Here is a 22,929-nt window from a genome sequence, read left to right on the forward strand (position 1 = left end):
CGGGATCTTGGGCACGCACGCACACGCGCCTGGCGTGAGTTTAAGCCACCGGGTCCGGGACTCGAACCGCAATCGACTACGTGGGAGTCCAGTGACATAGCCATTACGCTAACTGCTGGTCCCTCCCCCTCCTTTTTTAAACAGCATAGTAACAGGGTCCTATTACTGTTTCTGGGCGGTCAGATCAATTCCTTTTTTGTTAATTGTCTACAATAAAATTATAGTTCTTGTTCAATTACAAAAGTATTTGAAATGAAGAAAGCAGAAAAGCAGCACTTGGTATGCTACCATTCTACAACACACACTCAAGAAATAGGAAGAGGGAACCAGCAGTTAGCATAATGGCTGTCGTTGGACTCCCACATAGTCGACCGTGGTTTGCATCTCGGACCCGGTGGCTTAAAACTCACGCCAGGCGCGTGTGCGTGCACGTGTGCCCAAGATCCCAAGAGGAGAATGGAGGAGAAGGGACTGCAGCGTGGCCATCCCCCCAGGGGGGTGATTTCTCACTTTCTGTCTCTATGTCTCTCTCTGTCTGTCTGGCGAGCGCACCCGCCCTATAGCAAAAACCTCTACAAAAAAAAAAAAAATGTATAACATTTAAATGTCCACTAGTAATATAAAGAATAAAGTTGCTACATTCTTCACTTGTACAAATACTGTTGTGAATGATTTACCCACACCAAGGAAAAATAAGGCATCAAGACCAATACCACAAAGACCCCATTCATCTCTCTACTTGCCTTCAAGTTTTCAACCTTTTCTTCAAAGGATTTGAACGTTGGGGAGTTTCTTTGAAAAGAAAAATAAATAGCATGATTAAACATTGAATAAAATCTAACAATTTTGGAAATATCATTAGTTGATTATATTCCTCACCATTATTTTCAATCAGCAAAATAAGATGCGTTTATCTGTACCATATATGTGCAAGTATACAAATATATGTACTATGAAAAATTATCAATTTCTGATGTGATATTTCTACAGTTACACTTCTGAATCCATGAACAGAGCCAGTCTCTTCTTCTTGCTTTTGATTTTTAAAATTTTTTTTTATACAATCACTATATATCATTTAGCTTGTAAAGAGAATTTATCCAACATAAAATACACCTCGGACCAGTCCAGTTGAGAATACTATACATGTTACCATCAACAGGTAATAAACCATTTCTGTGTCCCACAAATGTCTTACAAAACAGAGCCAGTCTTAGACACCGGCAATATACAGATACAGTCAAGCACATGTGAGGAGAAAAACATCAGTTCTGTCACTTCCCCAAACAATTTGTCATGGTACAAGAAAATGCCACCATTAGGTAGGTCAATATAATTTTGGTTAAGGCACTATGCTCCAGAATTCCTGTTTAGATTCCCATCTTCCCTGTTAGGATTCCAACATGAACCCATAGCATTCAAGTAGAACAAGCACAGCAAATGAGGTTCTACAGCTGGAATCCTAATTCCAAGAGAGCAGCACAACGGATCAGGAAAGGAAGGAGCACATGGCCTTGCCTACTCACAACACTGCCCCAAATGTCAAAAAGAGCTCTCTGAGCTCTGGCAAGTGCCTTCACATCCATAAATAACTGCAGATGTCATGACACCTTTGGATCTCATCACAGGTTTCCAAAGCTTTTATCCTATCCACCTGACCTTGATGGAAAAAGAAAAAAGAGAATAAAGGATTTCCTCTTCCCACAAAAGTGATGGTAGTGCAGTATAAGCCAGTGGTTCTTACAGTGTGTCCCCCCATACTAGCCGCATCAGCAGCTCTTGGGGACTAGCCAGCAATACAGATTCTCAGGTCCAACCCCAGCACTGCAGAATCAGAAACTGATGGGAAGTGGGGCCCAGCAAGTGGGATTTGAAGGAGCCCACCAAGTGATTCCAATGCACACTTAAGTTTAAGTAACCACATGTCAAAAATGCTCTGCCTCTCTAGAGAAGTTAGGTGAGGTAAAAACACATAACACTTGCAAGGGCTTACTAATGGAAGCAGACCACAGAATTAAATCACAGTGGGCTCCAAATGTCGCTCTGGAACAAAGGAAGGGAAAATGAGAAGGCTGGAGAAAAACAGAGTGTAACCAAAGCTAATGCCAACAAAGGCAGTGGGACATCTGTATCCATGAAAAGAGAAGGTATATTAGATGAATACTCACTTTGCCAAGTACACAGGTTTCAGATATGAAACAAAACAATGGTTTTACAAAATAAAATAGAAACAATTCTTTTTTGAAACGTTATTTCATTGATCTATTGTACCCATCCCAATCTTAATAGGAAAAGAAATTGAAAATTGATACAATGTTAGGCAGCTTGTTTCAAGTAGAATTCAAGTTCCATACATCAGGACAGTTGAGATTAAACATGTAACTAAAGAACAAAGCCAACTACATCTCGTAAAAATATACTTTACCTCATAGCAGGCATGCTAATTGAATGTTGAATGGAGCGTATACTAAGAGGCAGCATTAAAAAGAGATAGAAATGAAGTTAGTACAGTGATCATTCGACACAAACGCCAACAAAACGTAGCTTTCTAGGAGCTGTATTCTTTTGGCACCATGAAGAATTATATACTTTTTGAGGCGGAGGGAATCAAAATTATTCCATAAAACAATTTACAAAGCACTTTGAAAACTGTAACATGCTTTCATCTGGAGCTGTAAGGCACACAGCATCGAGACTCAGAAGTTAAATAATATACCCAAAGTCTTGCCACAGTCCAGACTGAAATCTGGGTGCTCAGGGCTCCAAATTTGCTGTTCATCACCTCCCCTCAAAAATAAAGCGCACACATACATATAAACACACACACACACACACAACAAGCAAGGCCAGGAAGGGTTCCTGTAGCCATCTTTCTCCCAGATATTTGTTCACAAGCCAGGCAAGAAGATTCCAAAAGAAGTCACCTATCTGACACCTTTAAATAATGTTAAAATTATGTATCAGCCCTTAGAGGTAACAGTAATAAAAGACACTAGTACTTCCTTCCAATTAAACTAAGTGTTCTTAAAAGCCATTCAAATAACATCTGGCCCATGTCAACTAGGACCAGGTTCTCAGTGCAGTTCACAGACCATCATGTTCAAGGTTATCTACTCTTAGGCATTTCCCATAGACCACCTCACCAGATACGAACGCCTTAACCTTGGGCTTGAATAACACTGCATTCTGCTGGGGTGCTCAGGGCTCCAAATTTGCTGTTCATCACCTCCCCTCAAAAATAAAGCGCACACATACATATACACACACACACACACACAACAAGCAAGGCCAGGAAGGGTTCCTGTAGCCATCTTTCTCCCAGATATTTGTTCACAAGCCAGGCAAGAAGATTCCAAAAGAAGTCACCTATCTGACACCTTTAAATAATGTTAAAATTATGTATCAACCCTTAGAGGTAACAGTAATAAAAGACACTAGTACTTCCTTCCAATTAAACTAAGTGTTCTTAAAAGCCATTCAAATAACATCTGGCCCATGTCAACTAGGACCAGGTTCTCAGTGCAGTTCACAGACCATCATGTTCAAGGTTATCTACTCTTAGGCATTTCCCATAGACCACCTCACCAGATACGAACGCCTTAACCTTGGGCTTGAATAACACTGCATTCTGCTGATATTGCTAGTAATACTTTGCATATAATCTTTTGATCATTAGCAAAGCTTTTTTGGTGACTATTTTTTCTTTGGGTAAATCAGACATCCCAAAGTATGTATTCTCAATTATTAAAAACTATTCTCATATATTAAAAGTATTTTCTGTGTATTGATACATGATTTATTTTTGTCAGAGACGCCATTGTTACAAATGATAATATGTTTTGTGTGCAGCTTCTTAAATCTAGTCTTGCATTAATATGTTATAATATGGAATATGAGCTTGATATTGGTATGTGTATATATGTACATATATATGTGTATATATATGTGTACATATATATATACACACACATATACACACACACACATTATCAAAACATGCTGGCAGTCAGTGTAACCAAAGATAATCAGTAAACTATTCTGGAAAGAATTTGCTAATTCTTTTCCTACTTGATCAATCACAGTCTGTTGGTCCCGTATTTGAAGGATAGAGATTTAAAAAAAAAAAAAAATCCTTCTAAATTTACATCACGAGAATCCTGCTCACCTGCCCTTTCTCAGACCCTTGTAAAGAAGCTGCCTGAGAGAGATATAGCACCACAACCACCTTCTACCATAACTACTTAGTAACTACATCTATGGAGTACCACCCACCACAGCAAACCTCCTGGTGATCTACAAACTGTTTAGACTGGATAAAAAGAAAAAGGAGTTAAGACAATTAAGAGTCTTATCCTAGCATACCACTGGATCACAGCAGTCATGACGTATTTTTGCATAGAGAAAAACATGGAAAAATGCATCATGATTTTTCTGACCACCCAGCAAGATTAAGACACTAAGCTGCTAGCTCAGTTAGTGACATTTTCTTCAACTAGAAAATTACATAGACTTAGAAGTTGAGGAGGACTTTCCTGGATCAGTAAAAGCAGCAAGAACACAGAGGAAGCCAGTTCCCAAAGAATCAAATATAACCACAGAGAGAAATAGAGGAAATGAAGGGGCAAGGTTGACGATGCAGAGAACAAGCAGGTGGGCAAGGAACAGGTTTTTTGGTTTCTGGATGCTCTCCTGATGTCTATCAGTTTTCCAGTTAAGCTTGCTTCCTTTCCACCTCCTTGGACTATAAAAGAAGGTTTTACCTGTGCAACACATTTCTCTTTCTAGGTGAGCTAACTTTCAAAGCTTTCTGTTCCTAATAGCCAAAAGACCCATAACATTCATTTTGGCAGAAACTACTGTGTTCTGGCAAAAGAAGATGAGTAATGGCTGAACATTAATAAGCTGCTTGCTCATGAAACTTACACATCAAATTCTAGAGTACCAACAAAATGAGAAAATAGGTGGATAAAGTAATGCAAATTTCAGACATTCAAAGCTAATTCTAGTCACTGTCTCTAAGCACCCATGTAAAAGATCAGGTTGTGTTCCAAGCCACTTTAACCAGCAACACTCCAACTAAATAAATATTTTAATGATGTTTCTTTGTATATTACCACTTAAATGTGTGTAGTTCAATACTACCTCTGGCTTTGCATCAGAAATTGGAAATAACTTCTTGTCAGGGCTTTGACTGGAATGTCATATCTGGAGATATGACCAGAAAGTTATAGAACTAAGGTAGATCTCAAGAAAGCTCTTGGAAAGGTTGCCCGGCACCATAAATAGTTTTGCCTGGGAGAGAGGGTTAGAGAAGCCAGATGAAAGAATTTGTACCATAAAATAACCTGGACTTTTCTGGCCCAGCATTGTAATCAGTAGAGATTGCAGAAGAGCAGCTATAACCAGAGGATTACCTTCAGGAAGTCTCTGAAGGAAGAAACAGATTGATCTTTGCTAGCAGATGGTAAGCCACAGAATACCTGGTAGGCAGAATAAACTGGGAAGGTTTATGTGTGACTTGTACGCTGGCTGGTTCCTTTTCAACTGTTTGAGTAGTTGACAAGCAAATATCTTCTCAAAAATACTTAAGACCATACTGTCTGTTACAGAGTCACAAACAAAATTATAACAAATATTTGAAAGTTATCTTTAAAATTCAGTTTTTTGAGAGTTTAAGTTGTTTATCTATTAACTGTCAAGAACTATGAAGTATGAGCAAAAAAATTTTATATGTAAAGTAAATATGGGAAAAATGTAAAAAATAAAATTTTTAAAAATTACCCCAAAAAAGGACTATATCTACTCAAAACAAACAAACAAAAGTATTTATTTTGTGAAAAACCATTGAGTCAAATTTAGTTGGGAGGCACTTTTATGTATGTATTATATTTTACAATAAAAAAATACACCCACCGAACAGGTAACTAAAATCGGTTAACAGAGACAGACTCAAACTCAAGGACTCTGCTTGTGGAGTAGCCATTCTAGGAGGAAGGACGAAGAGCACGTACCAGTTTTCAATTCCATCCTAGCTCTTTGTTCCCCCCTATAATCTATATGATCTATATTTAGATAAAATGCAATTTTGTTGATAGCTAGTCTGTAATCTCACTGTTCTTTCATTTCTCGTCTCTCTACGAAAGGTTACAGAGCTTCAAATTACCTCAACTTACGTGCCATCTATCTGCAGTTTCTTTCAAGTTTAAACATGGGAACCTTTGGGCCGGCTCCATAGTGCAGTGGTTAAGTGCTATGCATATGGAACAGGATCCCAAATCGTAGTCCTGGCAGCTTGAAAAACAAAGCCAGCACATGTGGGTGTATGTCCACAACCCTGATGGGAAGGAGAAACGGAGGAAAAAGATTCGTGTCATGATCACACCCTGCTGAGTGGTGCTTCTTCTCTTCCTCCCTCTCTTCCCTCTTCCTCCCTCTCTGGCACATGTGCCCACTGGCAATTGAAAAAACAAACAAACATGAAAGCCTTCAAAAGCAAAAAAGTCATGTTGCTGCAGCACTAGTCATGTCTAATAGATAGGTTTTAAAGATCAGTTAGCATCTAAGGGACCAGCAGTTAGCGTAATGGCTATGTCACTGGACTCCCACGTAGTTGACCACTGTTGGAGTCCCGGACCCGGTGGCTTAAACTCATACCAGGCGCATGTGCGTGTGTGCCCAAGATCCCGAGAGGAGAATGGAGGAGAAATGATTGCAGCATGGCCATCCCCCTCTGGGGGGGTGATTTCTTGCTTTCTATCCCTCTATCTCTCTCTGTCTGGCGAGTGCACACGCCCTATAGCAAAAAAAAAAAAAAAAAAAAAAAAAAAACCTCTCAAAAAAAAAAGAAAAAAGATGTTAGCATCTATAAAGGAAATTTTATTAATATTTTTCAACCTTGATTTGTAATCCTCTGATAAATTGGATTATCAGAAAAGTCATAATGCATTTTGCAGAGAAAAACAGAAAAATAAGTCAAGACTTTTCCAACAACCCAATGTCAATCTGTAATTAAAGCAGACACAAAGCTGAGTTCCTCAAAACACACAGAGAAAAAAAAATCCAAGGACAACTCAGTTCTAAGTAATTCTCAATGTCATATTTACTCTTATTTTGAAATAGTTATCCTTTTAAGAAGCTGGATTCTTTAACATTTTCCTTGTTTTGTACACAGTTACTGGATCGTTTCAGTTCTAACCATAGTAAAAGGGGAGGGGGAGAAGGAGGTGGAGGAAAAGATGGAAGAGCCAACGGCTAGCAGGCTGGAATGCCAACAGTGCATTTAAGAGCTCTCTCCTCTTCCATTTTGCCCTCGCCAACTATCTCTTGCCATAGGTGAGGACTGCAATTACTTCCCAAAGCAAATACTGAACAGTGTCTGGAGGGACACTATCTTAAATTATCATTGCTCTCAAGGAGCACCGAGGAAGCTCTGGAACTAGGGTGGGCTGGGCTCAAAGTCCAGTCATCAGCCACTTACACGTCCTGTGCAATCTTGGGCAGGTCACTTAATCACCCTATTGCTCAGTTTCCTCATCTGCAATACAAAAACAGTAATAGAACCTACTCCTAAGGCACTAGATACAGTTTTGCCTGGCCTACAATTGTTAACCATTATGATTATAATGGATGACTTTAAATGAAACATGAATTAACACCTATTCATATTCGATCATATGCTCATAAAGCTTTCAAATTTCGATCTATTATTATTTGGGATGTTAGACCACAGCGTTAGAGCTAAAACAGTAGTACTTGGCATAGGTGAGCACTGAAAAATTATTTTTTAATAACATAATGAATGAATAATCTGTTTTGGTAACTAAAACTGGGAAATACTGACATGAAAGATAGAAAAGGTCATTAAAGCATTTCAAATTGTAAGATATTCTCTGATAAGAGTAAAGAGAGAATTTTTTCCCCATTAAATGGTAAAAATCTTCAGTAAAAAAGGAAATCCCCTGAAATGACTTCAATGAGCCCAAGACAAATTAAAAATATCTAGAGGTCTGCATGAGAAAACACACATTTAAAGAAAAAGTTAATAAGCACTTCCTCTTAAATATATCAAAAAGAGTAGACCAGTGAGGTAGTGAATTATTACAGTATGCCATTAATGGGCCGTGGTCACACCACAATCCTTTCTCCTCCATGTCTCCATCCCATCAGGACTTTGGGCATACATGTACTTGTGCCAGGTGTGTTTTTCACTAGGGCCGGGACTCAAACCACTGTTGGCCATGTGGAATCTGGCTCCCTTAACTACTAAGCCATGGAGCTGGCCCAATTTTGGTTTGAAACAGTTGAAAATTTAGAGTTTATAAAAGCCTCATGATGTACTCTGACTTCCAAGGCTAAGTGTCACCAAGACAGGAAATATCAAGTGCCTGTTTGCTTACTCAGGAAAGCAAATTGCTAGACTTAACAAGGGATTGCCTGAGACGATAATCTGCATTAACGGGATCAGAGATGGAGATGACTATCTTTCCTACTTACATTCTAAAGACCTTCCTTCCTCCATCTTACTTCATCCCAACAACTAATCTGATGATCAGAAAATCTACACAGGAGGGACAGGAGAGATTTGCTTAATATCATAGTCTCCTTCTAATAAGGCATGGTTTGGGCTAACCTTTTTTCTTTTTAATGTACGCTCTTTTTTAGCCTGATATTTTTTCCTTTTGAAAACCATGAAACTACTTTGCATTCGTGAAGAATATAATAAGTGAGGGCCGGCAGGTGGCCTGATGGTTAATGGAGCTAAACTCCCACATGGCTGACCATGGTTAGAGTCCCGGACCTGGTAGCTTGCTCTCTCACTTTCTCTCTCTCTCGCTCTGTCTCTCTCTGGCCAAATCAAAAAAAAAAAAAAAGTAAATAAATAAAGTTCAATAGAATAATTACATAAAAAATATAGCTAGTATAAAGAAATAAGAAAACAGTAAAAGAAATAAGCTAATAAAGCAAGTATTAAAGGGTGCAAAGTAATGATAAATTTTATCTTATGTATATTTTACTACAATTTATAAAAACAGAGTAACCATATAAGACAGAAGACTAACATCAAGAGGCAGCACATATGCAGTTTATTACAATTGCATAATGAGACCCAGGTGAAGGAGAATTCCAACATCCTTACAAAAGCACTGAAGAAACAAAAGCATCAAAAACAAACAAAATCAGACATTAAAAGGGAGGAATTCTTCATGCCATGGTAATACTGCTTCTTCTTACAAAAGTAAAAAAGAAATGTCAAGATCATTTCCATATCCCTTGAACCACAGTGTCAAATTCTTTTTTTCATTTACTCATTACTCAGGGTATACAAGAAATCCTCCCTCGATATTAGGAATGCACTACAGAGATACTCAAATGGAAGAAACTTATATAGTGGACACACATGACCATCCAACGTGGCAAAGTAATCTAATCTTGAGCACACTCGTCTCAAACGACTGCCAGACTGCAGTGATGGGTCAAACTCTCTCCTTACCTAAAGGAGTGTGAAAAGGCTTGCAATCTGTAAGAAGCCAGAGTAAGCATTAAAAAAGAAAGAAGTTCTGATAAATCTGAAACAATTAAATAACCTACTTTTTAAAAGTTGTATGTTTTACTTGAGCTCTAAATTGCTACACAAGTCAGTCAGCATAAAAAAAAGGAGAGCACCTAACAGATGTGCGTAATTGTCAGAAGGCTTTAAGAAAGCTTACGTTTATTACATTATCCTTAGACTGAGGATACGTCAGATATAATGAGGAAAGAATCTAGTTCTTTTGGTATAAAGGATTATACATTGATCAAACCTATTCAGCCAACAAAATTCTGGTTGTAAAAATCTACTTTCTCCATAAATGAAAAACACAAAGTTTCTCCATAAATGAAAAACACAAAGTCATGCAATCTGAGCATTGTTTTCTATTACACAGAAGTCTTGCATGCCAACAGAAGCAGAGCTGATTTAAAACACGTTTGTCATTTTCAGCACTATTCTACTCCACATGGGTAGAGGAGGGCACAAAAGCACTGTGAAGTGGTTAGATCAAAATGGCAAGGAAAATTCTGCAGACTGATCTAAAATATAAAATGCAAATAAAACACAACAGCTCAAAATCAAGATCTGGGCCTAAGCATGAATGTAGATACAGCTTACAGGTTAGTAGAAAGAGATACATGAAGGTTCCACTAGCATGTTATAGTCACAACATGGGCTAAAAATGTCACAAAGAGGAAATGAAGCCAGGTCTCAATCCAAGCGTGCACATCGATGCCCCTGGACGCATCCCCAGTAAGTCACCAGGCTCTGCTCACAGACACGAACTTGCAACCACCAGAGATATACTTACCCTGTGGATCAAGAGGGACTAAAAAGACACAAAAGTTCACAACCAGAATTTTTCAACCTTAAAGAGATTCATGAAGTTAGACTGCCATGCCCACAAGAATTTAGGCAAGCATTTGTTGAAGGAGCACCTTCCTTCACTCTTAACAGAGGAAAATTCAGCATCGTCTAGAGCCGAAGTCAGGAAACAGATGCAACCACAGTAACATTTTAATTTGCCTCAGCTAGTCAATGAGCAAGGAAGGAAAAGTGAGGACATACTTTACGTCTTCCAGCTTTTTGGTGATGACTGAGCCCACAGATGAAAAGGCAGCCGATGCCTTCTGGCCAGCCTGAGACAAGGTTTCAGAAGTCTTCTTATACCTGTATTTAATGATAAACGAACAGAGCAAAGGAAAGTCACTGAACCTTTCTGATATCAATCATTTCAAGCACAGAAGTCACCACCTGTTGGAGAATTCTAAAAAATATTTTTAAGAACTTCTAAACTCCTAGAGGTTAGGCAGTGGCGTAGCAATGACCTGCAGTGGTCTAAGATGCTGACCCACAGGAGAGGGTTCCAGATTCCCTGAGCATGCCAGGAACACTGGTACCCATCATCTGGGGCTGGAATGAGCTGGAGGTAGATTGTGGCATCAAGATCCTATTGGGAGGGCCAGCAGGTGGCTTGGTAGTTAATAATAATAATAAATAAAATTAAATAATACTTTCAAAAAAAAAGATCCTGTTGGGTGTCCCGTCCCTTTCATTCATTCATGGTTAAAATAAGAGAGGGGGCAAAGGGGGAAAGAAAAAAAACCCTCCTAAACTCCTTTAAGACCACCATGAGCATCTTCACATACTCTTACACTTAAGTTCATGTCAGAGACAATCGTCTGCAGTGCCCTGGTCCAGTAGGAAAGGCAGAGTCAAAGAAATCAGGGTAAAGGCTAAAAACGGTTGTGGAACAAAAGTGAAAATGAACCAGAGTCTGCACACAATTATACCTCTTGTTCCTTCCTTTTCCACATCAGCCAAACAAAATAAAAATGCAATCTATTCCTCAGAGGCCTTTTACAATGTTATCTCCTTCTAAAAAAGAGCCAAAAACAAAACATTGGTTAGGATAGATAGGGCCAATGTGTATTTTATTATCCCAACAAATTTTATGGGCATAGATTTTTTTTAAATGTTGCACGTCTCCAGTGCTACCAAGTAAGGACTTGCTGGACTCTCAGTGAAGTTTATAAATGAGGCACTGCTTAAAAACTGCTCTACTGTAATGTACGCTAAAATGCGAAGGTAGAATTTAACACCTGCCTCTTCCCAGCTTCCTAGGGATTGGGAAGAAACAAACAAAAACAAAAGCCAACAACAACAAAAAATGAAACAGAAGAATAAGGTACCTACCAAAAAAGTTAAGATCCCTGCATTATGGAAATACATGCTCACACAGTTTCACTTACTCTGTCAAGATCAAACACCAAGAACAAACATGGTTTATGGTAACACGAAGAATAGTTTCCTATGTGTTTTCCCACCGCCCACTCATATAGGTAGAAAATGGAGCGAAGAGTGTGCACCTGAGTACTGTCAAATGCGGCTGGCGCTGCCCCTGATGACTAGGTTGCAGACAACCCCTAAGCTCACCAGCAGATGGGACTGAACACAGAAGACAGGGAAGAGTTGGGGGTCTTTTACGAGAAACTTGCTCCTCCTCATGCCAGGAAAAAAGAAAAAAAAAACTGCACTATGACAGTGCCGTATTATGATCTGTGTGACCAAAAGACAAAATGTTTAAGGGGTTGGCCTCTTCTATAAGCACATTATGGGAATACAACCTGAGAATCCTATGATGTGCACTTAGCAGAGTACAAAAGAGACTGGCTCTACAGTAGGCCAGAACTGAGTTCAAATCCTGACTCCTTAAATTGAGAGATTTGTCAGGTCAAAACTTAACCTACGTGAGCTGCTGCCTTAACTAGGGTTATGTCATCGCCCACCCTACTGGATTATTCTGAGGACTAAATGACAAAATGTACATATTTGGTAAGTCAGTATACAACGTTTTTGGAACCTGAATTTTATTTCTTCATATCTGAGACTGGTTATTTTTTTTTGGAGAGGGTTTTTGCTATCGGGCGTGTGTGCACGTGCCAGAAAGAGAGAGACAGAAAGCAAGAAATCACACCCGGGGGTAGGGGGGATAGCCATGCTGCAATCCCTTCTCCTCCATTCTCCTCTTGGGATCTTGGGCACGCACGCACACGCGCCTGGTATGAGTTTAAGCTACCGAGTCCGAGACTCAAACTGTAGTCGACTACATGGGAGTCCAGCGACATAGCCATTATGCCAAACTGCTGGTCCGTGAGGCTGGTTTTCTTTCTATTCTCTAGAACAGTGTGCAAAACCAAAGTAAGAAAAGAGTTGAGTATACTTGGGAACTGGGGAGTGCTCTGTGCAGCCCAAAGAAAAGGTACAGAAGTGTTTTTGTCCCCCTTTTTCTTCCTCTCCCCAGGCAAAAGAAGCAAACGTGGCTTCTACGTTCTCTAGAAAAAAATGTAAAGTCAAGGGAACATACGCGGATGTTGCTGTCACGTCTTGCCACCCTTTGGCAATGTTCTGTTTTAGTTCCTGTAGGGAATTGATTCCAAGTTTCCGCTTGATCTCAGCTAGATGCTTCTCTTTGGCTGCTAACACCTGAGACAGAGTCTGGATTTCCTCTTCTACCTATGAGGAAGAAGGTTGGGGTAGGAACACAGCAACGATCAGTCTGTACATTAAGATTACTAGTGTAAACGCATTCTCAATATTCTGGAGTCCTTTAAATTTGTTTTTTATTCATTGATCTGTCTCTTTAAAAATACATATATGAAGTTGTTAAGTAGACTGGTTACATGCTGAACCTCCTGTGGGGCTTTTCTTTCCCCTCCCAGGGCAGGTCTTTATATTCCAGTCTTGGCTTGGCCTTGGTATCGGCCTTCTCCCCTCCCGCTCTACTTCCTATTCAGCTACCTCACACAGGTGACGGCTCAGAACTTCTACACGGATGTTACTCAAATTACTCTCGAATCCACCATCCTGACTTCTGGGTCTGCCTTTCCAGCTAGACATTTCTACTTGAACACCTGTAACGACTCATACTTGTATATGAGTCAAACTCATCTCCGTCCTCCACCAAAGCACACACAACCAAGGCAGCCTAAAGTCTAAGCTTCTTGCTTATTTCATATGAGTTTATAATGGAGATAGCCTAGATAGATCAGCCCCAGTATTTGCTAAAGCCACCAACATAATAAGTCAAACTACCTCCCGACACAGCCCTACAGAAGTTCCACATGGATTGTGCTATTGTTGGAATGCCCACAAAATTCACAAACTGATATTTATTTAGGTGTGAGGGGATTAAGAGGGTGAAAATGTAATCCCATTCCAGTGTTGAAAGGTGGGGCCCGGGAGAAGTGACTAGGCATGGGGTGAGGGATGTCTCAAGACTGAGTTCAGGTGGGTTTCTAAAGACAGATAGTGAGTCGGACAGAGACTCATGCTCTCCTGCTTTTCATCATGGTGTATCCCCTGGACCTTGCACTCCCTAACTGTAACATAAATAAATCTCTACGTTTATAAATCACCCAGACTCAGATATTTTTACTATTAGCAAAAAAATGAACTAGGACAGACCCTTAATGCCAACTAAAAAGACACACCCAGATGGTTAAAGGTGAGGCCTTGAGCCAAGGAAGCCACTGATTAAGTGGCCAAGAAAAAGTGATATTCCTGCTATGAAAAGAGGGGCTTGATTAATCAGCTGCTCTCATCCGGGAACCTGACTTGAAAAATCTACGAAACACTGGGAGGAAATGCTGAAAAGACCTAAAGAAAGAAGCTTTCAGGCATATGAGTTAATAAGATGTTGTGGACTCAAACTGTGATCGGCCATGTGGGAGTCCAGCACCTTAACCACTACACCACAGCTTAAATACATTGGAGGAGGCCAAAGTTGGAAGTAGAAGCTATGAAGAAAGGAAACCGACCTCCAGAGTAGAGGAAAAGGTTAAGTCATGAAAACGGGGAAGGGGGCAGACTCAGAACAGACAGCATGCGGGAGAGTTTTTTGTTGTTGTTGTTGTCCCAGGGAGCTGAGAAAGTGAGTCCCTACAGTACATTCATAAATATTCAAAACCCTTAGAGGGATGTTCCCCCAGGCTTACTGCAGAGCCACACTCTCAGTCTGACCTGCACAGCACTTCTATGATATCAAAGACAATACAGCTTTTAAAAAATAACACACAGTACTGCTAAGTAAACTCTTTCGACTGCTAATTAAATATTTAGAGAACATGAGACAGAGGAAAATAGTACTTGGTAATGGAGAAAAGGATAAACCAAATATGATATGGCTGCCAGAAAAAATTAATAAATAAAATAACAACCTACAGCCTAGCTCTTTAGTGGCATGAACCGGACTGCAGGTCCAGCACAGATAAGCACCTGTGCTTGTCAGACAAGATCTCAAGTGTTGTTTCTCCAGCTTTGAAAATCACACATTGAGATGTACACTGACAAAGCAGAATAAGAGGAAAAAATATCTAAGAAAGGAGAAATTAATAAGGCTCAAAATCAAATAAACTAAATGAATTGCCCAAAGTCATCAAACCAATAATGTAGGAACCAGAATTTCAACCCAGATATTCTGATCTACTTGTCAATTGATGGCTAACTTTCACTGTACACTCTTATTCCAATATGTTCCTCTTTACTCAAACTCCAAACTTCAGATTTATCAAACAGACTTAAATGATAAGTTTCCTATTCCTTAACACTTTTCCGAGGTATGTTTCCTCTAATAAAAGTTGGAAAGAAAGACCACTGTAATCTTTCCGAAGTACCGAGCATAATTCGTGCTTTTATTGGTTAGCTTGTGCTGCCAACATACCGAGCCCAGCATATCACAACTTTAATTCTTTATTTCAACATTTAGACACAGAATAGAATGCCTTAAAAGCATAAAGGAGAACATAATTAAGAATCCCTGATGTAACTCAAAAATAATGAGTAGGAAAGTTACTACAAAGTTAATTAAGACTGAGGTACTTAATATAAGCAAGACATATAGATCAAGGGAATAGAATTTAAAAAGGGGGCAGGAATAGAATTAAAAGTGTAGAAATAAGCCTATATTCTATGGTCAGTTTTTGACAAAGATGCCAAGAAAATTTGGTGAAGAAAGAACAGGTTTTTTTCCCCCAGTCTGTTAGATCCCAAACACATTTTCCTACGTCAAGAATAAAGTTGGCCATACATCAAAATTAACTCGAAGTAGATCAGAAACCTAAATGTCATGGCTATACCATGTTTTCTTAGAAGAAAACAGCAAGGTAAATGATCAAGATCTTGAACTAGGCATGGTTTCTTAGATATGACACCAAAAGTACAAGTGACAAAAAAACAAAAACAGATGACTGAATTTCACCAAAATTCATAAAGCTGCTATGGGAACCAGCAGGTGGCGTAATGGCTGGACTCCCATGTAGTCAACTACAGTTCAAGTCCTGGACCCGGCGGCTTAAATTCACGCTGGATGGCATGTGCTTGCGTGCCCAAGATCCCAAGAGGAGAATGGAGGAGAAGGGACTGCGGCATAGCCAGCTCTCTGGGGGGTGATTTCTCATTTTCTGTCTGTCTCTCTTTGTCTTTGCGCACCGGTCCCTAAGAAAAAAAAAAAAAAAAAAAAAAAAAAAAAAAAAGCTGTTGTGTTGTAAAGGACATTATCAAAGTAAAAAGATGACCAAAAGAATGGAGGAAATAGGCCCAGGGTAGGCAGCACAGTCCACAGAGCACTTGACTATATTCTGGAAGCCATATGGTCACCCATGGGTGTAGATCCTGGGTCAGCGTGAAGACATGCTGAGTGTGTGCACATGTGGAGGGCTGGGGAAGGGGACAGTGACATAACAAGATGCTGTCAAGGGTAATATTCTCTATCTTCCGCTCTCTGCCATACACATGCGTGCACATGCACTATCAGAAAAATATGAGGGAAATATATGCAAATTAAGTGAAGAAGAGTTCAATAATTTGTAGAAAGTGGAATTAAAATACAGGTTTATTTTGGAAAAAAAAAAATTCTGAAATCCTGGGTCCGGCAGGTGGCGTGGTGGTTAAGGGCACTGGACTCCCACATGGCTAACCACAGTTTGAGTCCCAGACCTGGAGGCTTGCTTTCTCACTTTCCCTCTCTCTCTCTCTTGCTCTCACTCTCACTCTTGCTCTATCCCTCTCTGGTCAAATTAAAAAATAAATAAATAAAGTTAAAATAAAATAATTCTTTAAAAAAAATTTTGAAATCCATGCATTAATATGCATTTCTCCAAACTTTTTTTTTATGTCTGCTAAGGGTCTATTATCTCATATATCTGTTAAGGATCTAATATCCAGAACATATAAAGAGAGTTACAACTAAATAACAAAAGTACAAATAACCCAATTTAAAAACGGGGAAATGGGCAAAGACATAGCTAGACATTTCTACAAGAAGATGTATACACAACTAAAAAGCACATGAAAAGATGTTTAACACTATGCCTTAGCAGTTAGAGAAATACAAATCAGAACTACAAGATACTACTTCATTACCATTAAGATAGCTATAATAAAAAAGATGACATTCACAAGTTCACAGGGATGTAGAGAAACTGGAACTCTCAGACACTAAGATAGGAATGTAAACTGATGTAGTTTGGCAGCAAAGTACTTTGACGGTTCCTCAAAGAGTTAAACACAGAGACCTACCATATGACACAGCAATTCCACTTCTAGGTAATAACCAAGGGAATTGAAAACATGTGTTCACTCAAAAATCTCTATACACTTGTTCACTGAGCCTAAAAGTGGAAATGATAAAACTGTCCACCAATTGAAGACTGGATAAACAAAATGTGGTTTACCTGCACCGTAGATTATTATTCAGTCATAAAAAGGAAATGCTGATACATGCTACAACACAGATGAACCTTGGAATATTATACACACATTGTATGATATATAGCACAGGTTGTACAATTCCATTTATATCAAATGTCCAGAACAGACAAATCTATCAATTCAGAAATTAGATTAGTAGTTGCCAGAGGCTGCAGAGAGAGGACTGGGATTGATGGGCAATGGGAACAGGGAATTTTGGGACTGATGAAAATGTTCTGGAGTTATATGGTGGTGGTAATTGTACGACCTTATGAAGATACATAAACCACTGAACTGTACACTTTAAAAGGGTGAATTTGATGATATATAAATTATCTCTCAAAAAGGAGTAAAAAAGAGTGAGAGGGTTTAATATCCACATTCTACTTAAGTTTCTATAGTTATTTCAAGCAATGACTGACATAAAACCTTTCCCACATGAAAACTATCATTGCTTTTAAATGTAAATAATTTTATTATAGCTAATTATTACTATAGATTAAGTATCACTAATCCAAAAATTTGAAATCCAAAATGCTCCAAAATCTGAGGCTTTATGAGCACCAACACACTACGAATGGAAAATTCCTTATCTGACCTCATGCAACTTACATTTTAAAACACTGTATAAAATTATTTTCAAGTTCTAAAAATAATATGTATATGAAACATAAGTGAATTTCAAGTTTAGGCTTAAAGCATTAAGAGCTAATTCTATAAAAAGTCACGGGAAACAGGTAAATTGAGATTTGGAAATGGATTCTTAGATATAACACTAAAAGCACAGCAACTAAATAATTACTTGATTAAACTACCAATACATCAAAATGGAAAACATTAGTGCATCAAAGGGCACTATAAAGTGAAAAGGGACCAGCCTAGTACTGCAGCTAAGCATGTGCTTGGGAAGCCAGATCCCATAGGGCCAACTGTGGACAGAATCCAAGACTCAGAGGCTTGAAACATACACCAGGCACGTGTGTGTGTGCCCAAACTCCTGATAGGAAGGAGAAATGGAAGAAGGGGATTTCAGCATGACCATGCCCTGCTGGCAGGGTTCTCATTCTCTCTCTCTCTCTCTCTCTCTGGAAATATTAATAGAAAAAAAAGAAAAAAGAAAAGAAAGTTAGCCTACAAAATGAGAGAAAATATTTGCAAATCACACATCTAATAAGAATCTAGTATACAGAATATGTATATATACTTAGCCACAGAGAGACAAACAACCTAGTTTTTTAAATGGGCTAAGGACTGGAACACATACTTTTCCAAAGTACCTATACAAAAAGCCAATAAGTACATGAACAGATGTTCAATATCATTAGGAAAAGACAAACCACAACCACAATGAGATACTGCTTCACACCCACTAGAGTGGCTATACTCAGAAAAACAGAAAGTAATAAATGCTGCCAAGCATATGCAGAAATTGCTAATGAGAATTTGAAATGGTGTCATTCCTGTGGTAAACAGTTTGGCTGTTCCCCCAAGAAGTTAAACATGGAGTTACCATAAGACAAAGTAATTCCACTTCTAGGAATACATACAACAGAACCCAAACTAGGTATTGCAACAAGTATTTGTACATAAATGATCCTAGTTCACTATCCACAATATTCAAAAGGTGGAAACCACCCAAATGCCCACCAGTGGAATAATGGAAATGCAAAATATGATAGATACAGACAAAAGAATATTATTTAGCCATAAAAAAGGAATGAAGTATTAATACATGTTACAACATAAACATCAAAAGGTTATAGCAAGTGAAAGACGCCAGATACGAAAGGTCACATACTGTATGATTCCATTTCTACATCCAAAACATAGTTAAATCCACAGAGACAAAGCAGAGAAGCTGTTGTCACGGACTGAAGAAGGGGAGACTGAGGAGTGACTGCCTAACGAGTCCAAGGTGATGGTTGCCCAACACTGAATGTGCTAAATGCCACCGAATGGTACACTTTAAATGGCTAATACTATAGAAGGAGAGTAGATAGAAAAGAAGAGAGTTAGGAAGGAAGGAAGGGAGGGAGAGAGGGAGGAAGGAAAAATGGATGTCAGTGAGTTCAGAAGCTGGAAGAAAGGAGGGAGGGAAGGGAGAAAGGAAAAGGAAGGGAGGGAAAGAAGTTCATTCAAAGGTACCTGTCTTCTCAACATAGCCAAGGGCAGAAAGAAGTCTTCTGGCCTTTCGCCACCCACCTCCCATCTGTTTCCGACTTCAAAACCTGTGTTAGCCATATATGCGTCTTCTCATATCCAGAGATCGCCTCCCCCTCCTCTCCCCTCCCCACGACCTCTAGGACAGGGAAGCACCTGGTGCTTTCTCACTCCAGGGACCCACTCTAAGGTGTTACTGTGCACGTCAGAAACACAAATGACAGTACAAACAGCAACACGTGAAGTTCCCAAAGCACTGGTTCCTCACCTTCGCGAGTTCTCGCCTCAGCTCTTCCTGCTCCTCCTCGGTCAGGGTCTCTGTGGCTCCCATCGTCGCAGCGGCATCTTCCCCCTCCTCAGGGACCGTGTCTGTTCTCAGCAGACCTAGTTGGAGATTTGTTAGGGTCTGTAAGTGTGCAGGCTAAGCAAAATTCTCCCCGGGCCGCTCCACCCTCCCCACCGGAATAAAGCCAGCTAGGTAGATCCACACCTCCTAGACCTTCAAATGACCTGGCTTCCCCAGGGGAGGAGGAAGAAAAGTCTGGGCTAACCACTAAAAGCCACCAATTTAGATGATACTAAAATCTAAATTTAGAAAACAACATTTTGTCTGCTTCTATTCAGATTCTCAGTCAACACATACTGGGCTGTCAGGAAAGTCACGACGTCCTGGGTTGTTGTGAAAGTTATGACTCATTTTTGCATAGAAAATAGGTCATGACTTTCCCGACGATCTAATATTTTTCTACATAAAGATGCATCATGACTTCCTGGGGGTGATTCATTCTCTCTCTCTCCCTCGCACAAGTGCCCTGTGACACCTTCCCCCACAAAAAAGTGATAATCGCCACCGCTAGTAAGACAGTACCAAAACAGTGCCTACCTGGAAGGCGTTAACAGAAATATTAACGGCACATAAGTTTGTCAGATGAAACCATTTAAAACCCGCAAGTGAACTGGCAAACGGAATGTGAAGCAGCTCTCGAATGCACAGATACTATTCACAGGTACGATCGACAGGTGGAACAGCTCCATGAGTATCGGCTTCTGTGGGTCTCCTTTAAATATCTGAGCAGACTGCCCAAGTACTAACAATCTGAGTACGTCATTCTTTAGCTTAATCCTTCAGTGGTTCCTTCCCATTTTCAAAGCAAAGTCCACTCCCCTAGCTGAGCACACAGGCTTTCCTGCACCATCTCTCCCTATCGGGCCTTGGCACCTCTTACTCCATCTCCAGCCAAAGCAAACTGTGAACAAGGTGCTCTACCACGTACTGCCAGAAGCCGTTTCCGAAGCTCTGTGCATGCAGTACATTTATCTTCCTTGTCAGATCATGTGATGAAGGGGGCATGAGGCTGGGGATGGGAGTCAAGCAACCAAGTAACATCCAGAATCCACAATATCTGTGTACTAAAAACACAGGATACAGGGTAATATTTTGTATATAAAAACACAGTAAGAACTGTAATATTGCCAACCTATAAATTCTTTCTTTATATACTTTTTTAAAGGCTTTTGCCATACCGTGTATGTCCTCACCAGAGACACAGAGAGGAAAAGTGAGAAATCACCCTCTCTCCCCACAAGTGACGGCCACGCTGCAATCCCTTCTCCTCCATTCTCCTCTAGGAACCTTGAGCATGCATGCACATGCATCTGGTGTGGTTTTTAAGCTGCCAAGTCCAGGAATTGAACCATGGTCAGCTACATGGGAACGTAGTGCCTCAAATACCAGGTCACGTGCTGACCCCAACATTCTTTATTTTTAATGCTCTTCTCTTAATTTCCAAGTTTTCCAACTAGAACAAGACCCAAAATCAAAACTAACTAACAAAACTCAAGTATTAAACCATGCGTAAAAATAGCAAAGACTCTCTCTTGCTTTTAAATAAAAACTACTTTGCAAGTCTACTTATACAAGGGGAAAAATACAGTATCTGACTGCCAACAATGCTTTATGCACACTGCCCAATTCCAAAGTGAAATTAAGAGGTTTCTAATACTATTCAAGAACTTAACGAGGCTACCAAGGAACATAAATGTCTCAGAAAAGAAAGCCATGGGGTTATCCACAGTGGGCTTCAGGAGCACAAATAAGATCTTGAGATAGTACATTCAGCCTCTAAGAAAGTTGGCAATTCCATATTCTGGTTTTTTCACATTAGCCTGTAGGTGGCAGCAAATCACCAACACTACAATGTAAAGATACAGTTTGTACTAAGATAACTGATTGGGAGAAAAAATAAGAAAATGAAAAATACGAAGGAGGGCAGAATGGTAGATACCAAAATCACCAGCAAAACATACCAGTTATGCTTTGGGGAAATTATTAACCACAATCATCACCACAGAGTGCATTCTATCTTGAGCTAAGAGGTCCAAACCAGCCATCTACATGCAGCATTTCTGTGCAGTGGGGATCACTTACGAATGAAGAAACTGAAGCTTGCAGAGGTTAGGCAGCTAGCCCAAGGCCACACTGACAAAACTGTGGCAGAGTTAGGATTTTGCACCCAGCCAGATTTGAAAGCAGATGCTTCAAATTACTGCTCTGGAAATAAAGATAAAACTAAGGAGCTGAGGGGTCAGACTGAGAAGGTGCCAATTAGTAATCATTGCTTAGATTCTCTAAAATGTAAAAGAATCCAGCAGACTAGATCTAAAGCAAAACTTCGTCATTTCTAACTCTGCAGTTTTCCCAAGCCTGAGAATCCTAATTGTGCCTTACACATTTTTCTGGATACACCCTGTATGCTGTATACAATATGCAGTAACATAGTATTTAATATAAAGGTAGATTCTGGCTTTTGAGAGAAAATATATTAATGTCTCATTCATATGACATATAAAATGAAAGAAAGGAAATGAGGACATTTCAACGTATGGGTTACTTAAAACTATATAATCCAAAAAATGTAAATTTGTTTCTTAAGTTTAATGTTTCTCTTCCAAGTCTGATGAGAAGCTGTTGTTAAATGAAAAGGGGGTGGGGGGGGGAACAGCAGGTGGTAGGGTAGTTAAGATGCTAGATTCTCATAAGGCTGACCACAATTCAAGTGCCAGACCCGGAAGTTTGAAAATCAGGCTGGGCACATGCATGCATGCCCAAAATTCTGAGAGAATGGAGGAAAAGGGATTGCTGTATTGGCCATCCTCCCAGGAGGAGGGGATTTCTTATTTTCTCCCTCCCTCCCTCCCTCCCTCCCTCCCATTTCTCATTTTCTCCCTCCCTCCCTCCCTCCCTCTGTCTCTCTCTCCCTGCCCCCCTGACAAGCACAAGTGCCCTATGGCAAAAACTTTTTTAAAAAAGAGAAGGAAATATGACCAATATTTACTGACATACATGAGCCACTATGAGGGGACATGTACAAATTATCTCCTAAAAACAAAATCACACCCCGAGGGTATGAGAAACTATGGAGATCCCTGGCCTGAAACCACTAATCAGATTATTAACATCTCAGCCACTGCCTTAATTCTTCATCTCAGTT

General features: G+C 39.7%; 1 protein-coding gene across 5 annotated transcripts in view; it reads right to left on the reverse strand.

Moving 5' to 3' along the window:
* The window catches only part of TPD52 (tumor protein D52), a 44,821-nt gene that overhangs the window by 11,559 nt on the left and 10,333 nt on the right, over positions 1–22,929 (reverse strand). For 2 of the 5 annotated variants that reach the window (XM_006168921.3, XM_006168924.2), the window contains exons 2-7: positions 19,707–19,822; positions 12,897–13,045; positions 10,598–10,699; positions 9,491–9,517; positions 2,426–2,467; positions 744–792 (exon numbers count right to left, since the gene is read on the reverse strand). In XM_006168921.3, coding sequence (XP_006168983.1) covers positions 744–792; positions 2,426–2,467; positions 9,491–9,517; positions 10,598–10,699; positions 12,897–13,045; positions 19,707–19,822 — 485 coding nt within the window. The remainder of the gene's footprint in view (positions 1–743; positions 793–2,425; positions 2,468–9,490; positions 9,518–10,597; positions 10,700–12,896; positions 13,046–19,706; positions 19,823–22,929) is intronic. The other 3 variants (XM_006168923.3, XM_014584332.2, XM_006168922.3) reach the window with 2 other exon arrangements.

The sequence above is a fragment of the Tupaia chinensis genome, unplaced genomic scaffold, assembly GCF_000334495.1.
Source record: "Tupaia chinensis unplaced genomic scaffold, TupChi_1.0 Scaffold146445_1, whole genome shotgun sequence".
Taxonomy (NCBI): Eukaryota; Metazoa; Chordata; class Mammalia; order Scandentia; family Tupaiidae; genus Tupaia; species Tupaia belangeri.